General features: G+C 33.0%; 1 protein-coding gene across 1 annotated transcript; it reads right to left on the bottom strand.

Moving 5' to 3' along the window:
• Positions 1-22153: 22153 nt before the first annotated feature.
• On the bottom strand, positions 22154-23967 carry LOC114579771 (cytochrome P450 71A1-like). Its single transcript, XM_028695360.1, has 2 exons — positions 23070-23967; positions 22154-22789 (listed from the first exon to the last, which is right to left on the bottom strand). The coding sequence occupies exons 1-2, from the start codon at positions 23955-23957 to the stop codon at positions 22175-22177; spliced, it is 1503 nt and encodes a 500-aa protein (XP_028551193.1). The 5' UTR covers positions 23958-23967; the 3' UTR covers positions 22154-22174.
• Positions 23968-26105: the final 2138 nt, after the last annotated feature.

The raw sequence follows: 26105 nt of genomic DNA, 5'->3' as shown, positions 1-26105 counted from the left end.
GTTTTTAATGAATCTAGCATTTTGGAAGAGCCAAGGTTGGAAGAAGATCATATTGAAGATATCTCCCAACAAATTGAAAAGACAAATTTGGAAGAGAATGTTGGAATAGAAAACACATTGCCTAGAGAATATAAATTTTTCAAGAGTCACCCTGAAGAATTGATTTTAGGTAAACCTAGTGAGGGTGTTAGAACTAGGCATGGACTTAACATAGAAGTGAACCATTTTTTACTTTATTTCAATGATTGAACCCACTAATATAAATCAAGAACTTTTGGATGAATTTTGGGTTTTGGCCATGCAAGAAGAATTAATTTGTTAGAAATGATGTTTGGGAATTGATTGAAAGGCCTAAGGATCAAAGTGTCGTTGGAACTAAGTGGGTGTTCAAAAATAAAATGAATGATTCAAGTGTTATGATTAGAAACAAAGTAAGATTTTTTGGCCAAGGGGGGCAATCAAATAGATGTAATTGATTTTGATAAAACTTTTTTCCCTTGTAGATAGACATGAAGCAATAAGGGTTTTACTGGCCTTTGCTTATTTTAAATGTTTTAAATTATATAAATGGATGTTAAGAGTGCCTTTCTTAATGTGGTGATACAAGAGAATATTTATGTTGACCAACCTCTAGGTTTTAAAAATTCAAAATTCTCAAATCAAGTGTTTGAATTGAAAAAGGCATTGAATGGACTAAAATAGACACCTAGGGCTTGGTATGAGAGGTTAAGAACTTTCCTACTATAAAGATCATTTGTTAAAGGAAATGTTGACACCACTCTCTTATTAAAAAGGATAAGAGATGTCATACTCATTTTTCAAATATATATTGAAGATATCTTATTTGGATCCACTAATAAAAACCTTTGTGATGATTTTTTAAAAATATTGAGTAGTGAATTTGAAATGAATTTGATGGGAGGCTCGAGTTACTTTCTTGATTTTAGCATAAAAAATGAGGAAGTAATATTTCTTAGCCAGTCAAAGTATATTAAGGACACCCTTAAGAAATATGAAATGGATAATGCTAAATGAGTGAGTAAACTGATGAGTTCCTCAGTATAATTAGATAAGAACTCTAAGGAAAAAAATCTGTTGATCAAAAGAAATTTAAAGGAAAAATTGGATCATTACTTTACTTAATTACCAGAAGAACAAATATCATGTTTAGTTTTTATTTGTGTGCAAGATTTTAATATGATCCAAAGGAATCACATTTGACCGCTGTTAGAAAATTCTGAGATATCTTTTGGGAATTTAAAACTTATGGATTTTATATTCTAAGCATATCTCTTCTTTAGAAATCATTGGATAATCTAATTCAGATTTTATAGGATTTAGGGTTGATCAAAAAATTACTTCTAGAGCTTGTCAATTCATAAGTTAACTCTACAGTTTTTTGGTCTGGCAAAAAATATAATTCAGTAATCCTTTCTATTGCTAAAGCAGAATATATTATCTTATGTAGTTGTGTGTCATAAGTTCTTTGGTTAAAATAACATCTAATTGATTTAGGATTTTTTATTAGCATTATTCTAATTTTATGTGATGATACAAGTGTCATATGCATTTCAATGAATCCAATTCAACATTCCAGAACCAAGCATATAGATATAAGGCATCACTTCATTAGAGATCATGTGCCTAAAGGAGAAATTGAATTGCATTATATTACTAATGAGAATTAACTTGCAGATATTTTTCCCAAAACCACTAGCTTTTAAAACATTTAGCACCTTAAGAACCAGATTAGATGTGATTGATCTTAATGCTTAAAAATTAAACTTTTGCAAATTGGATTTGTAATGTATTGATATGTTTGTTTATTTTTCTTTATTTGTTTGTTAGTGTTTGGATGTTTCATTAGTTATGTTTATTTTTCTTTTTGTTAGTAGTAGTTTTTAGTTTTATTTTCTTTTTTGCATGTCATCGGATATTGAGTGATTGGTTTTTGAAAAGATTTTTTTTATTTATCATGTATTGTTTTAATTATTTCCTTTATATTGCATGAAATTTTTTATACTGTACGAATTCAGTAGTCTTTACATGGTATTGTTTTGAGTTGAGCATGCAAGATTGAGTTTTTTAATGCATATCATATTGTATAATGTTGTCATAATCTATAAAACCAAGAATTTTTTGTTTGTATGGTTGGGTATAGTTTTTCAAACATTCATTTATTTTGTATCTAGTTGTACGTACGAAATCCAATTTCATCTATACGATCCTACAGTCAGTTTCTTATATGGACAAACCTAACAGTCAGAAATGATCATTAATATTCTGATCATCCTGGACAAATAGGTGTTTATCTTTATGATCTTATAGTCAAAAAGCCTATATAAAATGACACCTCGGGAATGGCAGTTTAGGAAAAGTCATTTCATTTTTGGGCATTTACATTTGTATGTACGAAATATTTTTTTGTCTCGTATGATTTTAAAATAATATGTATGATCAAAATTTTGTAATGTACGATAGGTTGTTTTTCTATATATTGAAAGGTATTTGATGGTTTTTCTTCACAATCATTTCAAATCTCAAACCATCTCGAGTCCAATCTTTAGGAACGGCCAGTGGCAACAAACATCCATGCAGTTCTAACGGCTCATCCTCTCACTCTGGTAGAGACGAGAACTTTCTTTCTAAGGAAAATGAGGAAGCCTTTGCCCATTTTGTTTGAGCAGGGGTTACCCCCTCTCATCTCCTTATTCAAAGTGACATATACTTCTCGGTTATTCCTCTTTTCACCATGACTCAATTTTCATTTATCCTAACCTTGATCTATGTTTATCATTAAGAAACTTTCCAAATCTTTCTTGCAAACATGAAAGTGAACCAAGATCATACTAGGATGATCTCTTATGTATTTAAGGAGCGAGTTGAAATAACTAAGGAAGATCTAGAAAACTTCCTTCACCTTAGGACTCAAGGGGTTAGAGCACACACCATGACCTCTAGAGCGAATTTTTATAAGTCGGAAATAAACCTGACTCTTAGAGGTGTTGCACCAGTAAGCCATCTTTCTCATATGTATACCCTTAACCAGAATGCCCGGATCATCTAGCATGTCGTGAGAACTTTTTTCATTCCCAAAGCTGGTGATCATTTCAATTTGACTCCTCTTTTATCTACTTTTTATACTTAATCATGATAAATACTCCTATTGACGAAGCCCAACTAATCATGGACTACATCTATAAACTTTCTGATAATGGACTTCCTCATAATAAGAGGAAGAAAAATGTGGCCTTAGGACACTTAGTTGCCAACATTTTAGAAAGGAAGTACAACCTGATCCATCTTGATCCTCCCACTCAAATTCCCATTTACTTTACTAATGCCTTTTTTATGCACTTTTTAGTCAAGATTAAGGATTTGAGGTAGAAGATATAGAGGAAAAAGAAGGAGCCCTAGCTCCAGCACGTGCACCTGGACCCGACTAAAATTTCTATCAAGAAATGGTCAAGCATTTTGATAGAATAGAATCTCATTATGATCAACATTTTGATAAAATTAAGAATTGCCTAAACTAGCAAGATATGAGGTATAATAAAGACATGGGGTAGATCTGATGGCAATTCAACACGGTCAACACTAATGTAGCTATGATCAATAACAACTTTACGATGTTCAACCCTTAGCCACCTCCAGACCAAGGTCCCTTAGGATTTTAGTTGTTACTTCAGTGTTGTACATACTGTTGAGATTTTTATACTTATTATTGAGATATTTTTTGTCATTTCACATATTGGTTTCTTCATGTTGTGGATTTTCAGTTTCTAGTATGATGTAACATTTGTATGTGTTTCAAATGTTAATTTGAATGATGTGTAGACTTGAATTGAAATTATTCTTCTTAGATTGGTTAAAGTTTTAGAGAAAAATCATTTGTAGTTGATCTCTAGAATAAAATTTTGAATTACTTTCCTCTACAAATTAGTTTTCTGGCAAAATTGAATCTCTCAAAATTGTAAATTAAATTATGATTGATTTAGATTAGAAGATCAATTTTATATTCCTATAGACAAATTCCATTTAACTATAATTATTACAAAATAGATGTCTTATTTTTATTTTATTTCTTTCTCAATGTGTTTATTTTTGTTAATTATTGAATTTTGTTTTAAGATTTATTGATACTAGCAAGATCGAAAATGTAAAATGATGCTCAAACTGTGCCAAACTTGAAAAGATGTATAAAATGTGCCAATAGTTTAGAAAATGTGCAATATTTGAAAAGTGAAAGAAGCATAAAATAAGCCCAAATTAAAAAGATGTATAAAGTGTGCCATAAACAATTGAAAAGTTGCGCAATGTCGCAAATTAAAAAATTTAAACTATTCTTTCCTTTATCATTTTATCTCTTATATAAATTCATATAATCGACAATAATCTTAACTATTGAATTAGAAACTAATTAATCTTTATTTCATCATTTTTGTAATATTTTTTTTATATGTCTAGAATGAAAAGTGAACCTAGTTGACTTTTCCAATCTTAGTTTTTTCTTTGATTTAAAATTTGGGGTTTTCATTCTAGCATTAAGTTGTTAATATTATATTTGCTATTAATTTAAAATCTACTTCTTCATCATCAATTTTGATTTATTCATAAAAACTTAATTTTTTTAAGAGTTACTTCTCTTTTTATTATTTTCAAAAGGGGGAGTCATTAGTTATTGTTTGATGTTTTGTTTGTTTGATGCATTGGTTGTTTGATGTATGTTTGTATGATTATATGTTGTCTTATTTTTGTGATGTGTGTATTGTGTTATTATGTGTATATTTATTTGTGTTGTTTTTGTTTAAGTTGTGTGTATGTTTATGTGTATGTTTGTGTGTATGTTTGTTTGTGTTATTTTTGTTGAAGTTGTGTTATGTCAATGTTTGTGTGTTGTGTGTATGTTTGTTGTGTTTTTTTTGTTTACATTTTTTGTTTCTTTTTAATTTGTTGCTTTGGTTTTGATTTTTATTGGAATCCTTTATTTTAAATTGATCACTCATTAAGGAGAAGCTTAAGAGAAAAATTATCTTAAGTGTTAACTCAAATATTATTATGTCATCATAAAAAAGAGGGAGATTATTGCATCTTAGATTTCAAAACTATATTTTTATATCTAGTGAGTTTTTGATGATAATAAAATATTATTGTGTTGAATACTATTTCTCCTATCATATATTAGATATATTTTGTTTTTGTTATTTGTGTGTACTAACGTTTCAGAGAAATCATACTCCAGACTGTCGAAGACTTCAAGACATATTAAATTACGGTTTCTTATAATTGAAATATATACTTTTCTATTTTTCTTGAGTCTTAGAGAGTACGATTGTAATTGGCTAACCGTGCACACACATTGGGGAAGTTAGTCAAAACTTTTATTTTTAAAACTAATTATATTGTACGATTCTTGAATCGTACTGGATGATTTGACATAAAAGTTCCTCTATAAGAAGTTAATCGAATCATGCCTAAGAAATTTTCTTTTGAAGTTGGATTCATACAGACAACGTCCAGATTATAAAATAAATACATAGCAGCTCGTCCCGAACAAACTCACCATTTTTTGAAATGATCATACTGTACTAAGTGTAGTTCATATAGATGACATCCAGAGTATGAAATAGGTGCATACTAGTTCGTCCCATATGAACACCTAAAATTTTTAATTGTTCGTATTGTACGAACTTGGATTTGTACAGATGACGTCTATAGTACGAAATGGGATCATCCATATTTATACCATATGAAGAATGATTTTATTTAACAGTTTGTATTGTATGATGTTTGGTTTGTAAAGATGATGACCAGTGTATAAAATGTATTTGTACATAATTGTACCGGACAAACCTATTTAGTTTTAAATTGTTCGTACAGTACGATGGCAGTTCTTACATAACACTGATATAATATAAAATTAATTCATATAGGATCGTATATAGATTTTTAAATTATTCAAATGTATGAAGTACAATTATACTGTACGATCCAAGTACGTTTAACTTGAAATTTTTAGTTATTTGGATTATTTTTCTGGTTTTACATATATAATAGTCCTAAAAATTGACTATTTAACTTCTTATGTGAATTTTCTCTTGGGAGTTATAGAGAGAGTATTTTGGGAGATTATTTGGGAGTAAGGGCTGTGAGATCTTCCAAGTGGAAATTATGAAGGGTTCACAAGATTGCCCAAAGGTAAGGATCTCTTTGTATGTTCTTTAAGTATTTTCCCTACTTCTTTGAAGACTCTTGAGAGAAGATCTTTGAAGGTGATTCAATACTCTGCCGTCACGAGGAGGGTGAGAAAGGATGTTGGTACCTTGCCATTTCCAAGAGGATGAGAAAGGTAGTTGGTACTCTGCCAACACCAGGAGGGTGAGAAAGGACATCGGTACTCTCCCGCACTAGGGTTTCATGGAAGGGAGGTTATTGTATAGGCTTCTCCACCTTACTGTGGGAGCTAAAGGAGAGCCACTTTGGTATAGTGCAATATGTAAAGAATGAGTTTTCAAGAAGTGGACGTAAGTCTAGTTAGACTGAATCACTATAAAATTAGATGTTCTTCTATCTTTATTTTTACTGCATTTTTTAATTTCTGTACATTTACTTTTAGTGGTTAAAAAGTTACTTTGAGAAAACTTATCATTATGTTAAAAATCTTAAACTTATTTTCTAAATTACCAAGAGTTTGTTGAGCAAAGTTTTCTTAAAACTTGAGGGTTTCTTCTTGGGAAAGCTTGCCAGCTTGTTCCATTTCTCTTCTCCTCTCTTTGATTTCGTCTTGGGCTTCTTATCTCATTCCAATGTTTAAAATTGTGTATTCATGTATTGAGGCATTTTTCATTCGTGAGGCGAGGCGTAAGCCTCAAAATCAAAAAATTGCGTAAACATAAAATAATAAATTTTTATATCCTAATGAGTGAATAATATAAAACATAAAAAGCATAAGATATTATGTGAAATCAAAATATCCCAATAACACCAAGGCTAACCACTTTTAGTGGTTAGCCTTGGGATGAATATATTAGGTCTAAAAACCTATTCAAACTTTCAAGCCCCTTGAGGGTGAGGAAAAAGGTATGATTCTTCTTTGTTAATCCAAAGTTTCTCCTATAGATTGAGAGAAAAATGGATTGGGAAAATTTTGGATCATGTAAATGATTATAAAGGCTCAGTCCTCTGGCATATCCTCCAGTTGTCCCCTATAAATGAGGGAAGGCTATCATGTAGTTGTCTAAAGACCATCGATCTCTGATTAAGGATCAGTCCTTTAGTGTAGGCTTTATTTTCCTATAATAGGGGTGAAGATTATCTTGTAAAAGCATAAGACCTTAAATCTCTATTAAAGGCTTGATCCTCTAATGCAAGTTTATGTTTCCTCTATAATATGGGTGATGATTATCTTATAGGAGTCACATGACTGTCAATCTATGGTAAAGGCTCAATCCTCTTACTTAGGCTCCAATTTTCTTCTATAGTAAGGAAAAAAACTATCCTATAAGAGGGGCAACATTATCTATCTGCAATAAAAGCTTGGTCTTTTAATGCAGGCTCTATGGTTTTTTCCTATAATAGTAGTGAAGATTGTCCTATAGGGGTCCCAAGACTGTCAATCTCTGGTAAAGGTTTATTACTCTAACCCAGGATCCAGTTTTCCTTTGTAATAGGGGCAAGGACTATCTTATATGAGTCAAAATACTATCAATCTCTGGAAAAGGCTTGGTCCTCTGACGTATGCATCCATTTTATTTTATGACAAGTGTAAATATTATTTTGTAGGGGTTGGAAGATCATCAATAATGATAAATACTTGGTCCTCTAATGCAAGTTATGATCTTCCTTTATAAAAGGGCAAATATTGTATTATAAGAGTCACAAGACCGTCAATAATTATTAAAGGCTAAATTCTTTGATGTATGTAACTGCGGGTGCATGTTTATTTGTAGTAACTAAAGGGTATACTGTTGACGGTGATCAAGCAAGGATCTAATGTTGGATGTGATAAAATTACATTCAATTGAAGGTAATTAACATCCATACAAACGGTTGTAGACATTAGACAACCTAATGGAAGGAGATAGGTGGTGTACCAATGACATCAGTCTAGTGGCATAATAATGGTGCTAACTGAGTTAAGGCCTATGGTGATGGGGATCCTATCTTTCCAAAAATAAGGGGTTAAAGAGAGATGCTTAAAAGTGTTGTATAGAAGAGCTCAATAGAAATTCAATGATGTTTGATATATCTTAGGCTATTTTCCACATAATTACTTAATGTCCTTACAAGTTGAGAAAAATCCATAGTGGATTTTTGACATATCAATAATTATTTATGAAAAAGTTACTTACTACAGATCATTTTCCTATTTTCCACATCGATGGTTCTTTCCACTTTTATTTTCATCCTAATAAGAGGCAAGAGCAAGAAGAACTTATTTTGGGGGAGCTGGTCAAGCAGCTGCACCTACACCAAAGCCTGGACCAGTACCAGTGCCACCACCTTTCCTAGCGTTCCAGCCTTACCCTTAAGAGGAGATGATGCAATGATATAATATATTAGAGTTCCATTTGGATACTCAAACGCAACATCAATGACAACAACACGAGGAAAATATGGCATGGTTTGGGAAATAATTTTCTTGAATTCTTAAATATTTCTAGCCAACACCACCACCTAATTAGGGGCCTTCATAGTTTTAAGATTTATTTGTTGTTCTTTGTGCTTTTATTTTTTTCTTAGTTATATAGCTTTTTTATGTCTCTTCTTGATCCTCCTTTTTGTTGATGTCAAAAGGAGAAGTAGTAGTTGGTTGTTTGTGTGTTTGTTTTCTTTATTAACTAGTTTATCTTTTACAGATTCTATTTGTAGGGGTTTTTTTTCTTTCTTTTGCATTTTTTTTAAATAAAAAAATAAAAAAATTGTAAATGAAATATTAACTTTTTTTTAATAAAAAAAATATTTCCCATCATAAAAAATGTGAGATTATAGCAATCCAGGATCCCTAGCTTGTGATTTTGATGTAATAAATATTATTGATTGAAATTTTATTTCTTATAGCATATATATTTGATATTATTTATTTGAGTGTACTAACATTTAGGTACATCACCCATCACTCAAGATTAATTAAGGCTCAAGTTTGGGTATAATAAGATGGCTTTCAAAAGAGTATGTATGTTTCATTTTTCTTTATTTATATTTCTTGAGTCTAGCCATATAAGGGTGTATGCAAAATTAGTGATCGTGCACACATACAAAGGGGAGTGATGAAAGTGAGCTGAGATTTTTTTGAACTAATCGCATCATATGAGTATGATTATATTGTATATTTAGTTATACAAAAAAGAAGATTAATGGTTAATTATGTAATTAATGTTAATGAACTAATCATACTATACGATATAGAACATAATGTACGATTTGTTTCCATTAAGAAATCCTAGCTGCTAGATAATTTAATTATTTAAAAAAATAAATTTAATCATACTGTAGAATTCTAATCATATTATATGATATTTGAAATCTTACTTAACGTATTCCCCTTGATTAGTCCATTAAATCAAGGTTTAACGAATATGGCTAATCATAGTTTACAATTGATATAATAAATTCGATCATCTCGGATATTACACTAGTTGAAAACCTTGAATTTTTGAATTGAACGTATTGTATGATAGTCGTATCAAACAATCGATAGAGATAATTTCTAATTGTCCCAGTAATCATCTTTTACGAACATAAGGAAATTGACCTAATCGTATTGTATGACCTTACAATCATATTGTATAATAAATACATAGAATTTGAACAGTTAATCTGAATGGCTATTCCATTATATTGGACAAATCCTTATTTTGAACTAATCATATTATATAAACCCATATCATATTGTACCAACATCAATGGCCAAATTAAAAATTTAGGATTTTTGTAAGTTTTGTACTTAATAAACTGAATGAAGTCTCTAAGAAGATGTTTTGGTTGCTGAAGGAACCCTAAAAGAGAATTATTGAAAGTGCTTTGGACTTAAAGAGAGAGAGAGAGAGTGAGAGTGAGTGAGTGAGTGAGTGAGAGAGAGAAAGAGAGAAGGAGAGTTTATGCGAGAGGGAGAGGGAGTGTGAGGGAATTTCACACAATTGCTCTAGGGAAGCTTAATCCTTACTTTCTCCAGTGCCCTTGGTGAGTTTTTAGAGTTACACTTGGGAGAGAAGCTTCAAAGTTAGGGCATAAGTTCTCTACCTTTATTAGGAGGGTGAAAAAGGATTGAAGGTTTTCTACTATCGCTAGGAGGGTGGAAAGATTTCATGGGTTTTCTAGCTTCACTAAGAGGGTGAAAGAAGATTGAAGGTTCTCTTCCATCACTAGAAGGGTGAGAAAGATTTCATTGGTTTTTTACCTTCACTAAGAGGGTGAAAAATAATTGAAGGTTCTCTTCCATTACTAGAAGGGTGAGAAAGATTTTATGGTTTCTCAGCCTTCACTAAAAGGGTGAAAAAGGATTGAAGGTTTGTTGTCATCATCAGAAGGGTGACTTATATTTCAGTTCTCTACTGCACTGGGATTAGTGGAAGTGATTTTTGTAAGTGTTACTCCACCTTTTTGAGGGGGTAAATAGAGAGTCACTATAGTGTTAGTGCAATACCTAGAGAGGAGAAGTCTGAGGAATAGACGTAAGTCAAGGTTGACCGACCCACTATAAAGTTTCTAGTGTGTACTTTTTTATTTTTCTTTTCTCCACTTTAAATTTTCTGCATAAGTTTAATTTTTATTGTAATCTATAATTAGAATTAATTTCTGTAGCAAAAAATTACATATTCCTCTTGATTTATTTGTTCTTCAAAATTTTGAAAAAGAAAAATCAAGTTTTAAATTGCTTCTTCTTGTGTTAGTTATTCATCTAGAATTTATTTTTTAAAAGTTGTTATATTTCTTTAAAAAAATGGGAGTTTGGGTTTTAGTATTTTTAAATTATAAATTCACCCCTCATATTGGTGTGCATGGGGTTAGTTCAACAAGATCTTACAACCTTCCCAAATGATCTAAGAGGTTGGGAAAATTGACTATGGATGTTTGACCTATATAAGATTATTTGTCAGTGCCTTATTCAATGACATTAATCTGAGTGAAAGTGGTCAAAAGTAATCCAAAAAATATGTTTAACCTATCCATATTTTTTTTGTCAAAGCATTGCTTGATGGTGTTAAATTATGTGGAAGAATTCAGAATTAATCCATCAAGAATATTTGACCAATTTAAGGCTGTTTGACAAAGTATTGCTAGATGATATTAACAGTAAAAAAGAGATTAAGAGAGATCCATAAGGAATGTATGACCTATCAAAGGTTGTTTGCCAAAGCATTGCTTGATGAAAATTAAACAACATGGAAGAGGTTGAGAGAATCTACCAAAGATGTTTGACCATTTTGAGATTATTTATTAAAGCATTACTTTATGATGTTAACCAGTATATAGGAGGTCGAATTGAATCCATCTAGGATCAATTATTCCTTGGATAGAAGGGGGGTAAGGGCCGCATGTATCCAGAATCAATGGTGAAGATTGTTCTATCATTAGACAATTACTTCTTTTTTGAATTTTAGGCTACAACCTTGCCTAAAGATTAAAAGTCCAGTTAGGGATTGTATAAAGTTTACAATTCACTTTAAGCTTTCTTGCATTTTTTGGAAGCTATATAATAGATTGTTGCATTCAAAATTATTTTTGGACATGTAAAGTATTAGAGGGACTTGCTATTCACAATCAAATTTTAGATCATAACTAAGGTAGCCCTAATCAAAATCTATTTCAATGAAATTGATTTAGCAATGATTTTTTGTTGAGAGGTGACAGAATAATTTATATTAGTTGTTATAGTGATGTTGCTCTCAATATTGAATTACTTCTTTTGAACTTGATAATAAATCATGTTAAATGGAATGCCTTTCCTCAACCCTGCCTATGACATTGACGTGAATGACCTTTCAAGGTTGCAGCTAAAGTTATCCCTTAGCTAGGAATCATTTCATCAAATGTCACCAAACTGTTACATCTTGAAAAATTTATAATGGTAGAGAGATATAGAGTTTAGCATCCATCTTTATACAAAGATCCATTACACAAATATATAAGAGATAGGGGTGCATGAGTCATGAGACACACTAAGGTTATTATGAGAACTCTAAAAAGATGAAAAACCGCTAGGCATTACCTAGTTAAAATGATTTTACTAGGGTTTATTATAGATTAAAAATAAACCCTTCCTTGGGCGGAAGGCCTTGGCTCGATTTAGCAAATATACATCATATAAAAAATATTACATGGCATGAGTTGGAAGAATCTAGTGATGTGAGAGTAGTTCTCAGGAGAGTATTGGCCTATTTGTTTTGATAGTAGGAATGTAGTTGCGTGACAGTGGTTGGAGGGACCGTAGTCATCGGGAGACGAAGGTCCGAGGGATTGAATTCCCCAAGTGATGGAGGTCAAAGGGTCTATAGTCGTTGGGTTATAGAGGTTAGATGGACCTTATTCAATAGGAGAGGAAAGGTTAGAGCAATTATAGTTAGTGGGTGATAGAGGTCGGAGGGACCATAGATAGTGGGTGATAAAGGATTGAAGGAACATTCTTCATGGGCGATGGAGGTCGAAGGAACCCTACTCAGTGGGTGATGGGGGTCAAAGGTATCTTATTCAATAAGCAATTAAGGTCTGAGGGATTGTATTCAATGGACCATGGAGGTTAGAAAGACCATAGTCAACAGGCCATAAATATAAAAGGGAATCTAGTATACGAGAAATGAAGCTTTAAAGGACTGTAGTCGATGAGCCACAGAAGTTGCACAGACATAGTCTATGGAAATGAAGGTCGGAGGGGTCCTAATCAGCAGGCGATGGAGGTCAAAGGGAACCTAGTCGGCAAGGGATAGAGGTTTGAGGGACCCTAGTTGGTTGGCAAGGGAGTTCAGAGGGAACATAGTTGGTGGGCCACAAAGCTCGAATGAATATTAGTTAGCGGTCGATAGAGTTTGGAAGAATAATAGTCGGGGGGGAGGGAGGAGCAACAATGGTCGAAGAGATCGTAGTTGGCAGGCAATAAAGGTCAGAAGAACAGTTGTCAAGCGATGATGTTTTGGGGTGATAGAGGTTCTACGATGGTCGGCGGATGGGCTATGGTTTGACGATAGAGGACAAACGAGTGGTGGTTCAGAGATGGTCGGTGGATTGGTAGTAGTTTGATGATGGTCTACAAACGTTCGTCGGTGGTGGTGCTTGGGTGGAGTTTTAGAATACTTGAAGCCTCAAAGCTCTCCCTTATCTCTAGCGAAAATATTGCCTTCATGAAGAGAGCATATACTTATTTATAATTTTTTGTGAGTGGCATGCTTTGTAAATATTGGGAAGATCTATGCCAAATTAGGAGTGCTCCATCAAACTGTTCATATCAATTCCCCCGACCTATCATTTATTCAGGCATTTAAGTGCCTTAATGATGTTAATATTAAGAAATCTTAAACTTGTTGGATTTGTTTCGTTGAACCTCTTGAATCATCTATTAGCATGCTATATTTAGATATCATTTGGTCATCCAATTAATGCTTTGAACCTTCTAAAAATGCCCCGGTCCCTTGATTTTCACCCATTTGATTGTTTTTAGTGTCGTTGGGTTCTTCTTGTCGAGTCATTCAATTCGACTATAAGCTTACTGAAATTTTAGTTTAGATGAACCAAAATTTAATTTAGAAAGTTTCCAACTCATATAAGCTTCAAGATTGATTCATGCACAATATAATTTTTGGTGTCGTATCAAGTTTCTTATGGAATTTTGATATTATTTCTTATTAGATATTAAGCTATTTTTGCTCAAAGCTTTTAATATTTTAAGAAATTTATTTCGGATGCATGATTTACGAATATAAATGATTATTAGTCAGAGGTGTCTAGTGACATTGATGTTTCAATATTTTATAGTAATGTTGAATATCTTGCTACAATATTTTTATTTGGAATATATATAAAAGGATGGCATAACTCTTATGATAATTGGTCCCACACGCTGTTGAGCATTGACAATCTATATTAAAATTGGGAGAAAAAAAAACACTTGAAATTTCTTTCTAAAGCGCAGGTGATCATATTTTCATGCAATGCAAAACTTTCTTGCAACATGAACCGCTTATAACACTCAAATTTGTAATGCATTATTTAAAAGGGAAATTTACATACCTAACACTTAAAAATTCCTTATTTACTCATCCAACACCTAAACTTATCTTTTTACACTCATACCACCTAAAACTTATTTTGATTTCTAAAATATCATTCCGTCACTATTCCGTCTTCCACTGCATCAAAACCCTCCTGATAGGCACAAACTCTCCACCTTGTTGTTTCTTCACAAGAAACTACAATGGCCTTACCCCATTTCCTTCTTTCTCCTGCAAGTGGCCAACCCTAGTCGACATATAATCTATTTGTAATATACTTCCTGATAAGCCCTAAATTTTTGTGTTTGCTACCAGTTCGTGTGTTTCTTACGAATGTTCACTGTTTACTTTGTCTGAAACTTGCTTTATGGTAAGTTCATTTGCAATAAAAATATTGGGGATTGGAAGATGCAAATCTTCTTTAGGAGCTTTCTCTATCAATTGCTACAAAACACGTACATATTCCATAACCTACCAAGACTTTTGAAATGAAGGGTGTAACTTCTGAAAGAAAGATCCAAATCTCAAAAATTCAATATTGCCACCTGAATGGTGGAAGGACGTAACTCTAAGAAGAATATTTAGATTCGTACCATGGCAATAATCATGCAAAGAAGAAAAGTCGATGGAGGATAAGTGTTTACTTCGCCTATTGAGACTGCAGGAGCCTTAAAGGAAAGCTGCTCTGAGATAAGGAAAGCTGCTTTGTATCTCAAAATGAATGTTGCATTCAGAGAAGAGAATGACAAAGCAATGCTGCTTGGACATGTTTCCAGCGCGCGAAGAAAACCTGCAAACCAAAGGTTGTTTTCACGACTTTGTTTTGATGGAGCAAACGGAGTGTTATATTTGATTAGGGATAACTCATTATGGTGGTAAATGAGTAAAAATTAAAATTTAGGTGCGATATAGGTAATTAGAGATTTCTTGGGTATTAGGTATGTAAAAATCCCTATTTAAAAATAGAATTGCGAAAATTTGTTGGCCAAATTTGAGATGGGCGTCCATTGAGAAGTGTGTGAAAGAGGAAGGGCATTAACAAGATCAACATGCAAAAGAGAAAGGCATTGCTAAACAATTTTGTGGACTATAAGGCAAAGTCTATTTTTTTATCTATATTTAATATCTCTAATGTAACCTTGAACAAAATAATACATAGTAATTTTTCATATAAAAATGAATATTTATCTAATAAAAATGAGCTGAGCTGCCAGCTCGAGTTCGAATTCAAACTTGAGCTCAATACTTATTTAAATAAGTGAACATCACACGTGCTTTAAAAAAAAACTGTCATATCATCATTTATTATGTTGTACTTGGTACAACGTTTTTAGAAACAAAAATTAAATACCAATCTGAAGATCGGGTCTGCGGCCAGACACGCAATAGAACAAATTTCTCCCATCTCATCGAGACTCAAAATCTCCTAAATGTCATCCAATAATAATAATATCAAATCTTGACATTTCATTTTATTTCTTCAAATATTATCTTCTCCGTTAATTATATGATAAATAATTAACAAATTTTAAAAAAATATATATGCTAATCTATACTTTAGGCTTTAATTCCAACTATTATATTAATTATTTCATTAATGTCAAAATAACTATTTTAATCCAAATAAATCTAAAATTTAATTAAAACACTAAAAGGTGGCACCGTTTCACATTTCATCTAGATGGCCATGCCTTTATTGTCATTTAAAGTATAAAATTTATGATTTTTATTTAATGTAATGAGTTGTAGGTTATAACAATGAATCCTACCCTCTCCTCTTCGCATCTTAGTCTCCTTCCAGGAGTTTGTGATTATTCTCCTCAACTCATGATCTCTTCAACTACCGTAACATTTTCTCTTCAACTTCTGACTCTAGACTTCTTTGCGTGTAAGATGAGACAGGGAGGCTCATCCTCTTCCCCCATTCTTCTTCTCATCCTTAATATTTATCTGATATGTAGAAGAGTAGATAGGGCCATCGCATTGCCGATCTGAGGAGCCAAATGGTGCTAAAGTCAAGCCCCTAACCAAACACCATCAAACCATATGCAAAAGACTACTATTAGTGACAAAGAGTAGTGAGTGTTCTTCTTAAATTAAGTTTTAACTGAAATGGAAGACCAGCTGAGGAGATAATGATTCAATTGAAGATCTCATGAAGGTTATGTTTGTGAGTTTCTGTTTAACATAAATTTTCCTTTTAGAGATTGATTTTACAAAATTTTGCGAAAAAAAAAACTCATCTTTGAACGTTAAATTGCTGGATTTAGCTTTAAGAAGTAGATTGATCTAAGCGTTTTGGTAATGTGCTAAAAAAAAGTTATGTTCCCCCTGGTTTTAAATTTCAGAATATGTGGTTATCTCATCGTGATTTCTTAAATGTGGTTCATAGTAATTGGCATGCCCCTATTTTCCCTGATAGCAATGTTACGGGTATGGCTAAATTATGGAACAAGCTTAGTAGGTTGAAACAAGTGTTGAGGTGGTGGAATAAAAATGTCATTAAAAATATTTTTTCTAATATTAAGAATGCTGAAAATGATGTGATGGATCTTGAAAAGGTGTATTTGCTTTACCTTGATGATAATAATCTTTCTGAACTTAATAATGCTAAGATTAGACTTTTTACTTTACAAGATTAGGAAGAAATTTGTTGGCAGCAGAAAGCTACCATTAAATTTGTAGTCGAAGGTGATAGGAACCAAGTTTTTTCATGCTATGGCTAACAAGAAATAGTTAGGAACCACATTTTTAAAATTTTAAGTAATGAGGGAAGGGTCTTGGAGGATGAGGATTTTATTTTTAATTCTGGGGTGGAACATTTTAAAAACATTTTCAATAAAAATTTCCAACCATGCCCTATTGTTAATCCTCATATTTTTCCTTACTGTATTACTGAAAATGATATAATCTTATGCTGATTCTCTCTCCGTCTAAGGAGGAAGTCTTGTAGATTATGCAGGAGATGAATGGTAAATCTGTTGCTGGTCCGGATGGCTTTACTACTAATTTTTTTGTGAAAACTTGGAATATTACCAAGTTGGATATTTTGGAAGCTGTCATTGAATATTTTTCGGGTAAGCCTTACATTAAATTTTTCTCTTCTACTAATATTGTCTTAATTCCCAAAAAGGATCGTACCAATAATTGGAATGATTTTAGACCTATTAGTTCATGCTCTATTTTCAATAAGCTTATTTCTTAAATCATCGCCACTAAACTTGTTATTATCTTACCTAGAATTATTTCCGAGAACCAAACTGGTTTTGTGAAAGGAATGAGTATTTTTGATAATATTCTGCTTGCTCAAGAAATTTCTCATGATATTAATGCTAAAGTTAAATGGGGTAATCTTTTTTTAAATAGGGCATTACTAAGGCCAATGATAACTTGAGTTGGAATTTTTTATACAAAGTGTTATCATTATTTGGTTTTAGTCAAGATTTTAATTCTTTGATTAAGAATAATATTGAGCATTTTTTTTCTGTTATCATTAATGGTAGGAGTCATGCATCTTTAAGTCTACCCAAGCCTTGCGTCAAGGTGATCCTTTATCCCCTGCTTTATTCATTATTACTGTTGACTATTTGTCCAGAGGTCTAGAGGAATTATATAAAAGGCATCCTAAGCTCTTATATCGTACTATGGGTGGTATCCCTATTACAAATCTTAGTTTTGCTTATGATTTTATCATTTTAGCTAATAATTCTTTGAATAATATTTGATTTTTAGTTAAGAACTTAAATGATTTTCAGAATATGAGTGGGCTTTCGATCAACAAGAATAAAAGCAATTTCATTATTTCTAATTCTGCTAACCAAGGGAGGATCAATGAAATTAAAAGGATATGTGATTTTAATTGCACTTCCTTGCCTATTAAGTACTTGGGTACCCCTATATTTAAATGTAGGAAAAAAGGTCTCATTTTTTAGGATATTTTCACGATTTTTCAAAGCAAAATTGCTAATTGGTCTCTAATTTTTTATCTTTTGGTGGTAGACTTGTGCTTATTAAACATGTTTTAAATTATATTCCCATTTTTATTTTTCACACTCTTCACCCTGCTCCTTCTATTTATCTTAGATTGGAGAGATTGATTAATAAGTTCTTTTGGGGGGCTAAGAACAACAATTCCTGTATTTATTGGTCTTCTTGGTATAATATGTGTGGGCCTTTAAATGAAGGTGGTTTAGGTTGTAAGAGTATTTTGGACATGGTTAGGGCTTTTTCTCATAAGTTATGGTTCTCTTTTAGAGCTAAATTCCGTTTATGGGATCAATTTATGCATGTTAAGTATTGCAAAGAGAAGCATCCTATTTTATGTAAATTCAAAAGAGATGATTCTTTGGTTTGGAAACGTTTATGCAATATTAGTTGGGAAGCGGACCAATTCATCCAATGGGGCTTGGGCAAAGGTGATGTGTTTTTCTGGCAAGATAATTGGTTAGGAAATGGCTCTATTGATAGTATGCTCTATTCTCATACTTTGATTTCTACCAAGGTCCATCAATATATTGAGAACGGGAACTGGAATGTTAATAAACTTAGTGAGATTTTACCTTATGAGATTTTGAATCAAATTTTGAGCATTCCGTTAAATATCCTTGATAATGATAGTATTCTTTTTAATAGATCTACTAATGGTCTTTTTAAACATAAAAATGTGTGGGAGGTGTTTAGAGTTAAGAATGAAAGTTCTATTATTTATGATTCTATTTAGCACAACAATATTCCTATGTCTTAATATGTTCTTGCTTGGAGATGTATTAAAGGCTATCTGCCGGTGGATTCTCGTCTTTGGGATAAAGGTTTTTATCTTCCTTCTAAATTCCATTGTTGCTTTAATATTGAGAGTATTAATCATGTTTTTCTCAATGGTAGTATTGCTCAAAAAGTTTGGAGGTATTATGCTATTATTGTTAACAAACCTTACCCTTTTTATGTTAGAAATGTTATGTCTCTTTTGAGTTAATGGGTAACTAATACTAAAGGTCACATTTTAAATTTATTACCCATTCTTATTTTGTGGTTTATTTGAAAGGCTCAAAATGATGCTAAACATAATGGTGTTAAAATGGTTGCCAAGAGTATTATTTCTAGTGTTAATAACAAACTTCTTCAACTGTTTGCTGTTAAACTTATTTCGAGTAAGAATTTCAAGAATTGTGAAGGTTTGGGTGTTAAACTAGGTATCCCTATATATGCTGAGAATTTGGTTAGAAATGAAAGGTTTGTCAGATGGTTAAAACCTTTGCCTCCTTCTCTAATACTTATGGTTCTGTTTGGATGGCTCTTGCGGGAATGGGGGGTATTATTCGTGATAGTTTTGGTGAAGTAATTGTGGCTTTTGCGAGCCCTTTATATCTGTGTAAAGTTATTTTTGCAGAACTAATGGGTTTATTTAAAGGGGTTGGTTAAACTGGATAAAATTGGTTTACCTTACATTAGATATGGTTGATCGTTTTGCTGTTGGATCTGGTTGCTGTGTGACTTTTCTCCTCGGGTTGTTCTTCATGGGCCGTCTGTTTAATCTGGTGTGGTATTTCCTTGGCTTTTTGGGGTGTTTGTTTATTCAGAGGTTTTTTTTCTTTTTCATATTTTGAATATAGCTGCAGCGTGCTGTGGGTTATTTTCTAGGGTTTTTAATCTTATGCTGAGCAATTACTTCATGGCATTTGTATTTGTGGTTGGTAATCTCTACTTTTCTGATAGCTGTTTTTTTATTACCAAAATTATTGCTTATCATTTTCTATCATGAAATCATCTTTGATTGTTGGTGTTAATTTTGATAGCTATATCTAGATTAGTACTACTTGGGACCCTTGACAGAACTTTAACACTCGTATGGGTTATAAGTTTCTTTCTCTTTTATCTTTAGTTTCAACTAACTTGGTTTGTTACTTTGTAGTTTCTTTTTTTGGTATTGTCTCTTTATTTCTTTGCATGTTATTTTTGGCTTTCAAGCTTCATTTTTGTAGAAAGACTAGTCTGAATGCTTATTATAGTCTCTTTCTTTTGTTGACGTTGTTTCGGCGTCGCTTTAGATTGTATCTAGTCCATTTTATAAATTCTTTAGTTGGGGAAAATTGGCTCTTAGGTTTTTTGTTTACTTTATATTTTTTAGCTCTTTCGAGCATTAGTGAGTTGAATGTCCCCTTAAAGACTTGTAATTTTGAATTATATCAAAGCGTAGGACCCTCAGTGGGTTTCCCTTAAATTATATATATATATATATAATCGTTGACAGTTTTTTTAGAAAAAAATTTGAACACTTCTTGTTCTTTGATCTCCATCTATAAAACTGTACAACACATGGTCCATAACTTCATTAAGTGAAGCAAAAATCCCATTGTGACATTTGTCAAGCTCAGCTCTCGAGCCTGAGAACGAACGCTCGAGTCGAGTTCAGCTCTCAAGCCTAAGAACGAACGCTCGAGTCGAGTTCAGCTCTCGAGCCTGAGAACCAACGCTCGAGTCGAGTTTAAGCTCATTCTCTAGGCTTTACTTAAGCTCGAGCTCAATTTCACATTCTTGAATTGAGTGACAAATCTAGCTTAAGTTTTCTATAACTCATGATAGATCCAATGCGTTTACACCCCTACCTCTGGTTTTAGTTTTTTTTTTTAGATATTCTTTTGTAATCAGAACTGGGAAGATAATTTATTGAATTGGTATGACTTTTGGCTATTATACATGATTTTTTTATAGTGATTATAAATGTACATTGATGTTTTGATCTATCGATTTGTCCACTGGTATTTATTTTAGTAAAAGAAATTAGATAATTCTTGTTAAAATATAACATATAAAAGATAAAATTATTTCCAATTTAAATTTTGGGGCATCACAAATGACCTACAATAAACATAACTCTAGTACATCTAGATTTACACCCATGATTTTGTTTAATTTATAAGAGAACCTTTGAAAGTATTCGTTTAGGGTATTCCTATATTTTGGCTAATCACAAAAAAAAAGTGAGGGGATTCCTTGGTTAGCAATTCATTATTCAATGAAAAGTCTAGCAAGTATGGCATATTTGTAAGTAATATTGCAAGAGAAAATAAAACCAAGTATGTGCTTGGACATTGAGTATGGTGAGGAAGAATTGGTATAGGGTAATATCATAAGCTTATTGAATATGCATTATGGTCCCATAGTGATTAATATGCTTGCAATGATCAAAAGTTCCATCATATAGATCAATTGGAAATACCTTAAACTCCACTAAAATAAAATGATGGAGAATTGGATTAGCTAGAGGTGAAGTTTATGAAAGTTATGGTTTTGTTAGCTCAAGTCCTTCATGACTGGTGGAGGATTACAAGTTGTCTGAGCAACATGGGAAGGATGTGTTAAACTAGTGTTGAACCTGGTGTGTATACTAGGATTTTGTTAATTATAAATATTATTATTTATGCTAATATAACTTTCAGTTAACTGTGTAGATGCTTTGACTAACAATTTAGGTCAAAAGAAACAGCTACCACACAAGCGAACAAATAAGAAAGAGGAGCTAATTGAACCCATAATTTCAAACGTGAAGGGCATAAAAGATTAAGAAGAAGTTAGAAAGTAAAATGAGGTTGTCAAAATTATTATTTTTTCTTTTATTGAATTTTCTTTTATGTGTATGATTATGTTGGTTAAACAAACATGCACACAAACACATTGATTGAGAATATAATAAATGACCCACTTGTAATATATTGAGGTGGTGGCCTTATATAATGCAACACTGAACAGGTTATTTTTTTCTCCACTTCTTTTATTAAGCTATATTTTGTTAATTCCTTATTTTATTTTCCTGTATAAAGATAGGTAGACTATTGAGCATAAGATGTTACATAATAGGAATATGTTATTATTAGCAATTCCAAACATTTAGTACACAAATTTATTACATAGAATGATGTTCTCAAATGCATGAGATGATCATAGCATCTTATTTAAAATCACATTACGTAGCTTTAATTAACCTTACTAGCTGTTGGCACCAACTCCAACTTTTGTTTCCTAAAGGAAATTACTTCGCCGCCTTCATCCATGTCCATATCATCAATAGTGATGCCATTAGGCAGACTCCAATCAAAGCGATGAAGAAGATTTGCCAGAGCAATCTCAATAATAGCCATTGAAAAATCCATTCCCGGGCAAATCCTTCGACCAACACCAAATGGAATGAAGTAAAAATCTTTACCCTTGTAGTCTACAGCATAATCAAAGAATCTCTCTGGCTTGAACTGTTCTGGTGCTTCCCAATAAGATTCATCTCTCCCAAAAGCCCATGCGTTGATGACCAGTCTAGTATTCTTAGGAATATTATAGCCTTGTATTTGACATTCTTGCAATGACTCTCGAGGAAGCAATAATGGAGCTGGTGGATGCAGCCGAATGACTTCTTTTATAAAAATCTTCAAGTAGCTCAGTTGGCCCAATAGTTCCTCACTAATCATGTCTTCTCCATGAGCTACTTTTCGTAGTTCATCATTTACCTTCTTCATCACTTCAGGATTTCGAATAAGTTCTGCCATGCACCAATCCAGAGTTGCGGATGTTGTGTCTATTCCAGCAATAATCATATTCTACTTCAAATAAAGCATGTTAAGAGATTTTTTTTTTTTTTGGTTCAATAGAATTTAGATAGTAGTTTGATCTAAAAAAATAATATTACTTTGTAACATTATCATGAATTTAATGCAATTGGCCGGAAGCTAGAATCCAATGAAATAAAAATTAGAATACAATAAAAATTGATGATTTAAAATTGTTAAACAATGAAAGATTTATTATATGAGTTGATATATACTAGGAACGTATATTTTACAATTGAAGTATTGGCAAAAAAACTCTTGAGGTAATTACCATTGTAAGACCTCTGATTTGATCATTTGTGAGGACAAACCCCAAGTTCGAATCATGCTGCAAATCAAGCAACGTACCCATGAAGTAAGTGTTGTTCTTACCGTTTTCCTCCTTTGACTCGTGACCATGGTTCTTAATAATTTCCTCAAAAAGAGTATCCCAATTCTTCTTGTAATTCTCGAGCTTTCTATCTGATCCCCTTAACACATCTAGCCATTTTAAATTTGGGGAAAAATCCTCAAAGAAAACTTCATAAAATAATGTTGAAGAATCGTGTGATAGCTTAGACAAAAGTGTCTTTTTCTCTCTAGTTACCCAGGATCCTAAAACCACTCTAGCGATCACGTTGGTTACGTAAGAATTCAATATCTCTGTGAGGCATATAACTCCATTACCCCTAGAAGTTGCATCAGCAACTTTTTCAAGCAAAAGTGACACCTCCTCTGCTCGATCGGAGCTCATGGACTTCACTTTTTGTGAGCTAAGAAGGTGGGTTCTGGCAAGTTTTTTCATTTGTCTCCAACTTTCTCCATATTGAGCGAAGGCTATGTCATTCTTGTTGTTGGACATAGCATCCAATAGCTTGCTCATGGGACGAGTTGCAAATACGAGATCATTGTTTCTAATAACCTCTTCAACAATTTTGGGGCATGAGACTACTAGAGTTCGAACAGTACCAAGATGAAGAAGCATTAAAGGTCCATGCTGCTTTGAAAGCTTGTAGAGCGAGCGATGGGGAATCGAGCCAAGTTGGTGGAGATTACCTATGAAAGGAAGTTTCGGAGGTGAAGGTAAGAGAGCTTCCTTTTGTGAGATGACCTTCCTTCTTGCTAGTAGTATAAAGAAAAAAGGAATCATTAGAATAGCAACAAGCATAGTTGGATTCATCGTTACCTCGTTTTAGTTACTTCTGCAAGGGACGATCGTACAAACCAAATTCCATGATTATTTATAACCCCATAAATCTTAGGGGAGCAAAGCCAAATAAAAAAAAAATAAATAAGAAAAAAAAAAAAGAAAAAAATTATAATAAGGAGTTTAAGTTCAACGCCGGGTAAGGCCAATTTACATGCTATGACCCAAACGAAAAAGCTCCGGCAAAAATAAGGTTGAAATTTATAAAGGTTCCGCGTTCCTAGAACTTAGGAAAAGGAACGCCATACAAAATAAATTTAAAAGCCATAAAAATATATAATTAATGATTGCATTTTGTGTCAAAATGCAATAAATAAAATAAAATTAAATAAAATTCTTTGCTGCTCAAAACGGTTTTTTTTATATTTTTTAAGCTAAATATTACATTTTTTTTTAAAATTACAGGTAAGGGAGAGCATCACAGTATTTAACAGAAAATACAAGGGAGTTACAACCCAATGGGCTCACTAATTGGTCGAGGCTTCCAACTACACTGAAGCTAGGCACGGACAACCCAATTTGGTTCAGAGAACAATAACACACCAAGAAGCCAACCCAACCGAGCAAGAAACCACCACCAAAGGTTGCCATGAGTCATAGTTACGGAGTAGTGAGCCCCAACTACATCATTGCCCAGCAAACTAAACGGTCAACAAAAAATTTAAATCGAAGCTCCAATGAATCGGGAACAACCAAAAGCCAACCAATGCAAAACCAACCACCATCGAGAAGCAGCAAAGACAACCGAGAAGAGCATCACCGACCAACAAATTATTTTCACCCACGTTTATCCCTCCCACGAGAGGAAAAAGAAACAACATGATGATCATTCTATAAGGGAAAATCAACCCCAGGTTCATTATCCCCACTAGCCTCCGAAGATGAATTGGATGAGCATTGAAGCCAATCAAGTTGCATTCTAACATTCTCACCCAAATTGGCACCCACATGAGTAACCAACGCCTTAAGTGAAACTAAATTAATAAGGACCTCAACAAAATGACCAGTTATAGTTGGCGTAACCGTAGAAATAAAAGTAGGAACAATATCACTAGCAGATCCCTCACTCAGCACACCCGAAGGTGTAACCAATCTATCCCCACTAAAATTAACCGAAGAGCAAGGCATCCGCGACTCAGGGGAAAATTTATTAGAGATGCAAGACTCACCAAAATCCTCCACAGGCACACAAGGCACCAGATTACCAATAAAAAAGCACGGTGCAGACACATCATCCACCATAGACAAAACATGACAAGAATTAACCGCACAACCCAAAAGACCATCAACATTAGCACAAGTCCGAGGGTCCTAAAAATAAGGTAAGACCCTAGCCACAATATCCTCAAAAACCTTCACAGTAGACCCAGCGGCACAAATCTCATTAACATACAGAAACTACATTGTTCAACGAATTAACAGGAAAAGGATTAGGAGAAGTCGGCACCTGAGACCCAAGTTCATGAAGAGGAGGCTCCTCAAGAATACTAACGTCACAACCCAAACCCAGCACCTCAGGCACCTTCACAGAAGGGACAACAACATTTTCAATAAAAGAGGGGACTAAATTAGAGCTCAGGTTAAGAGTAGCATTAGGGAGAATAGCTGAGCCAGGATGACATTTACCCGGAACATGACCAATAGACTTATAAGATGCACAAAAGGGGTGAAATTCATCTAACACAACCCCCTACACATACTCTAAATTTTTAGAGCCTAACCAGACTTAATTAGGATAGGATTGAGTTATATCAAGCTTCACCAAGACACGGGCAATAGATGGTCGTGAAACTATAGAAGTAGCTTAATTCATCAATTTTTAACAATTTACTAAACATAACACTAAGGCCATGAAGAACACGAGGGGTGTACAAATGGGGATGAAGATGTGGAAAAGAGATCCAAATCAGTATAACATGTGACTCAACACCAACATCCAAGCAAGGTGACCACTTTGTTAATTTCATATAGCAGTTGAAAATGAGATAAGATCTATGGAAAAACCCTACAATAGTCTAGAACATTAGCTAATTTGATCAGAATGTGTGAATGATCCATCAAGGTAACAGATACTTTGCCATTTAGCTTTAGGTTAAAAATAATTCCGAAAGGTGTCCAGAG

Source organism: Dendrobium catenatum, unplaced genomic scaffold (assembly GCF_001605985.2).
Source record: "Dendrobium catenatum unplaced genomic scaffold, ASM160598v2 fragScaff_scaffold_627, whole genome shotgun sequence".
In the NCBI taxonomy this organism is placed as follows: Eukaryota; Viridiplantae; Streptophyta; class Magnoliopsida; order Asparagales; family Orchidaceae; genus Dendrobium; species Dendrobium catenatum.
Note: the sequence above shows the minus strand (reverse complement) of the source record. Positions and strands in the feature narration are given on the sequence as shown.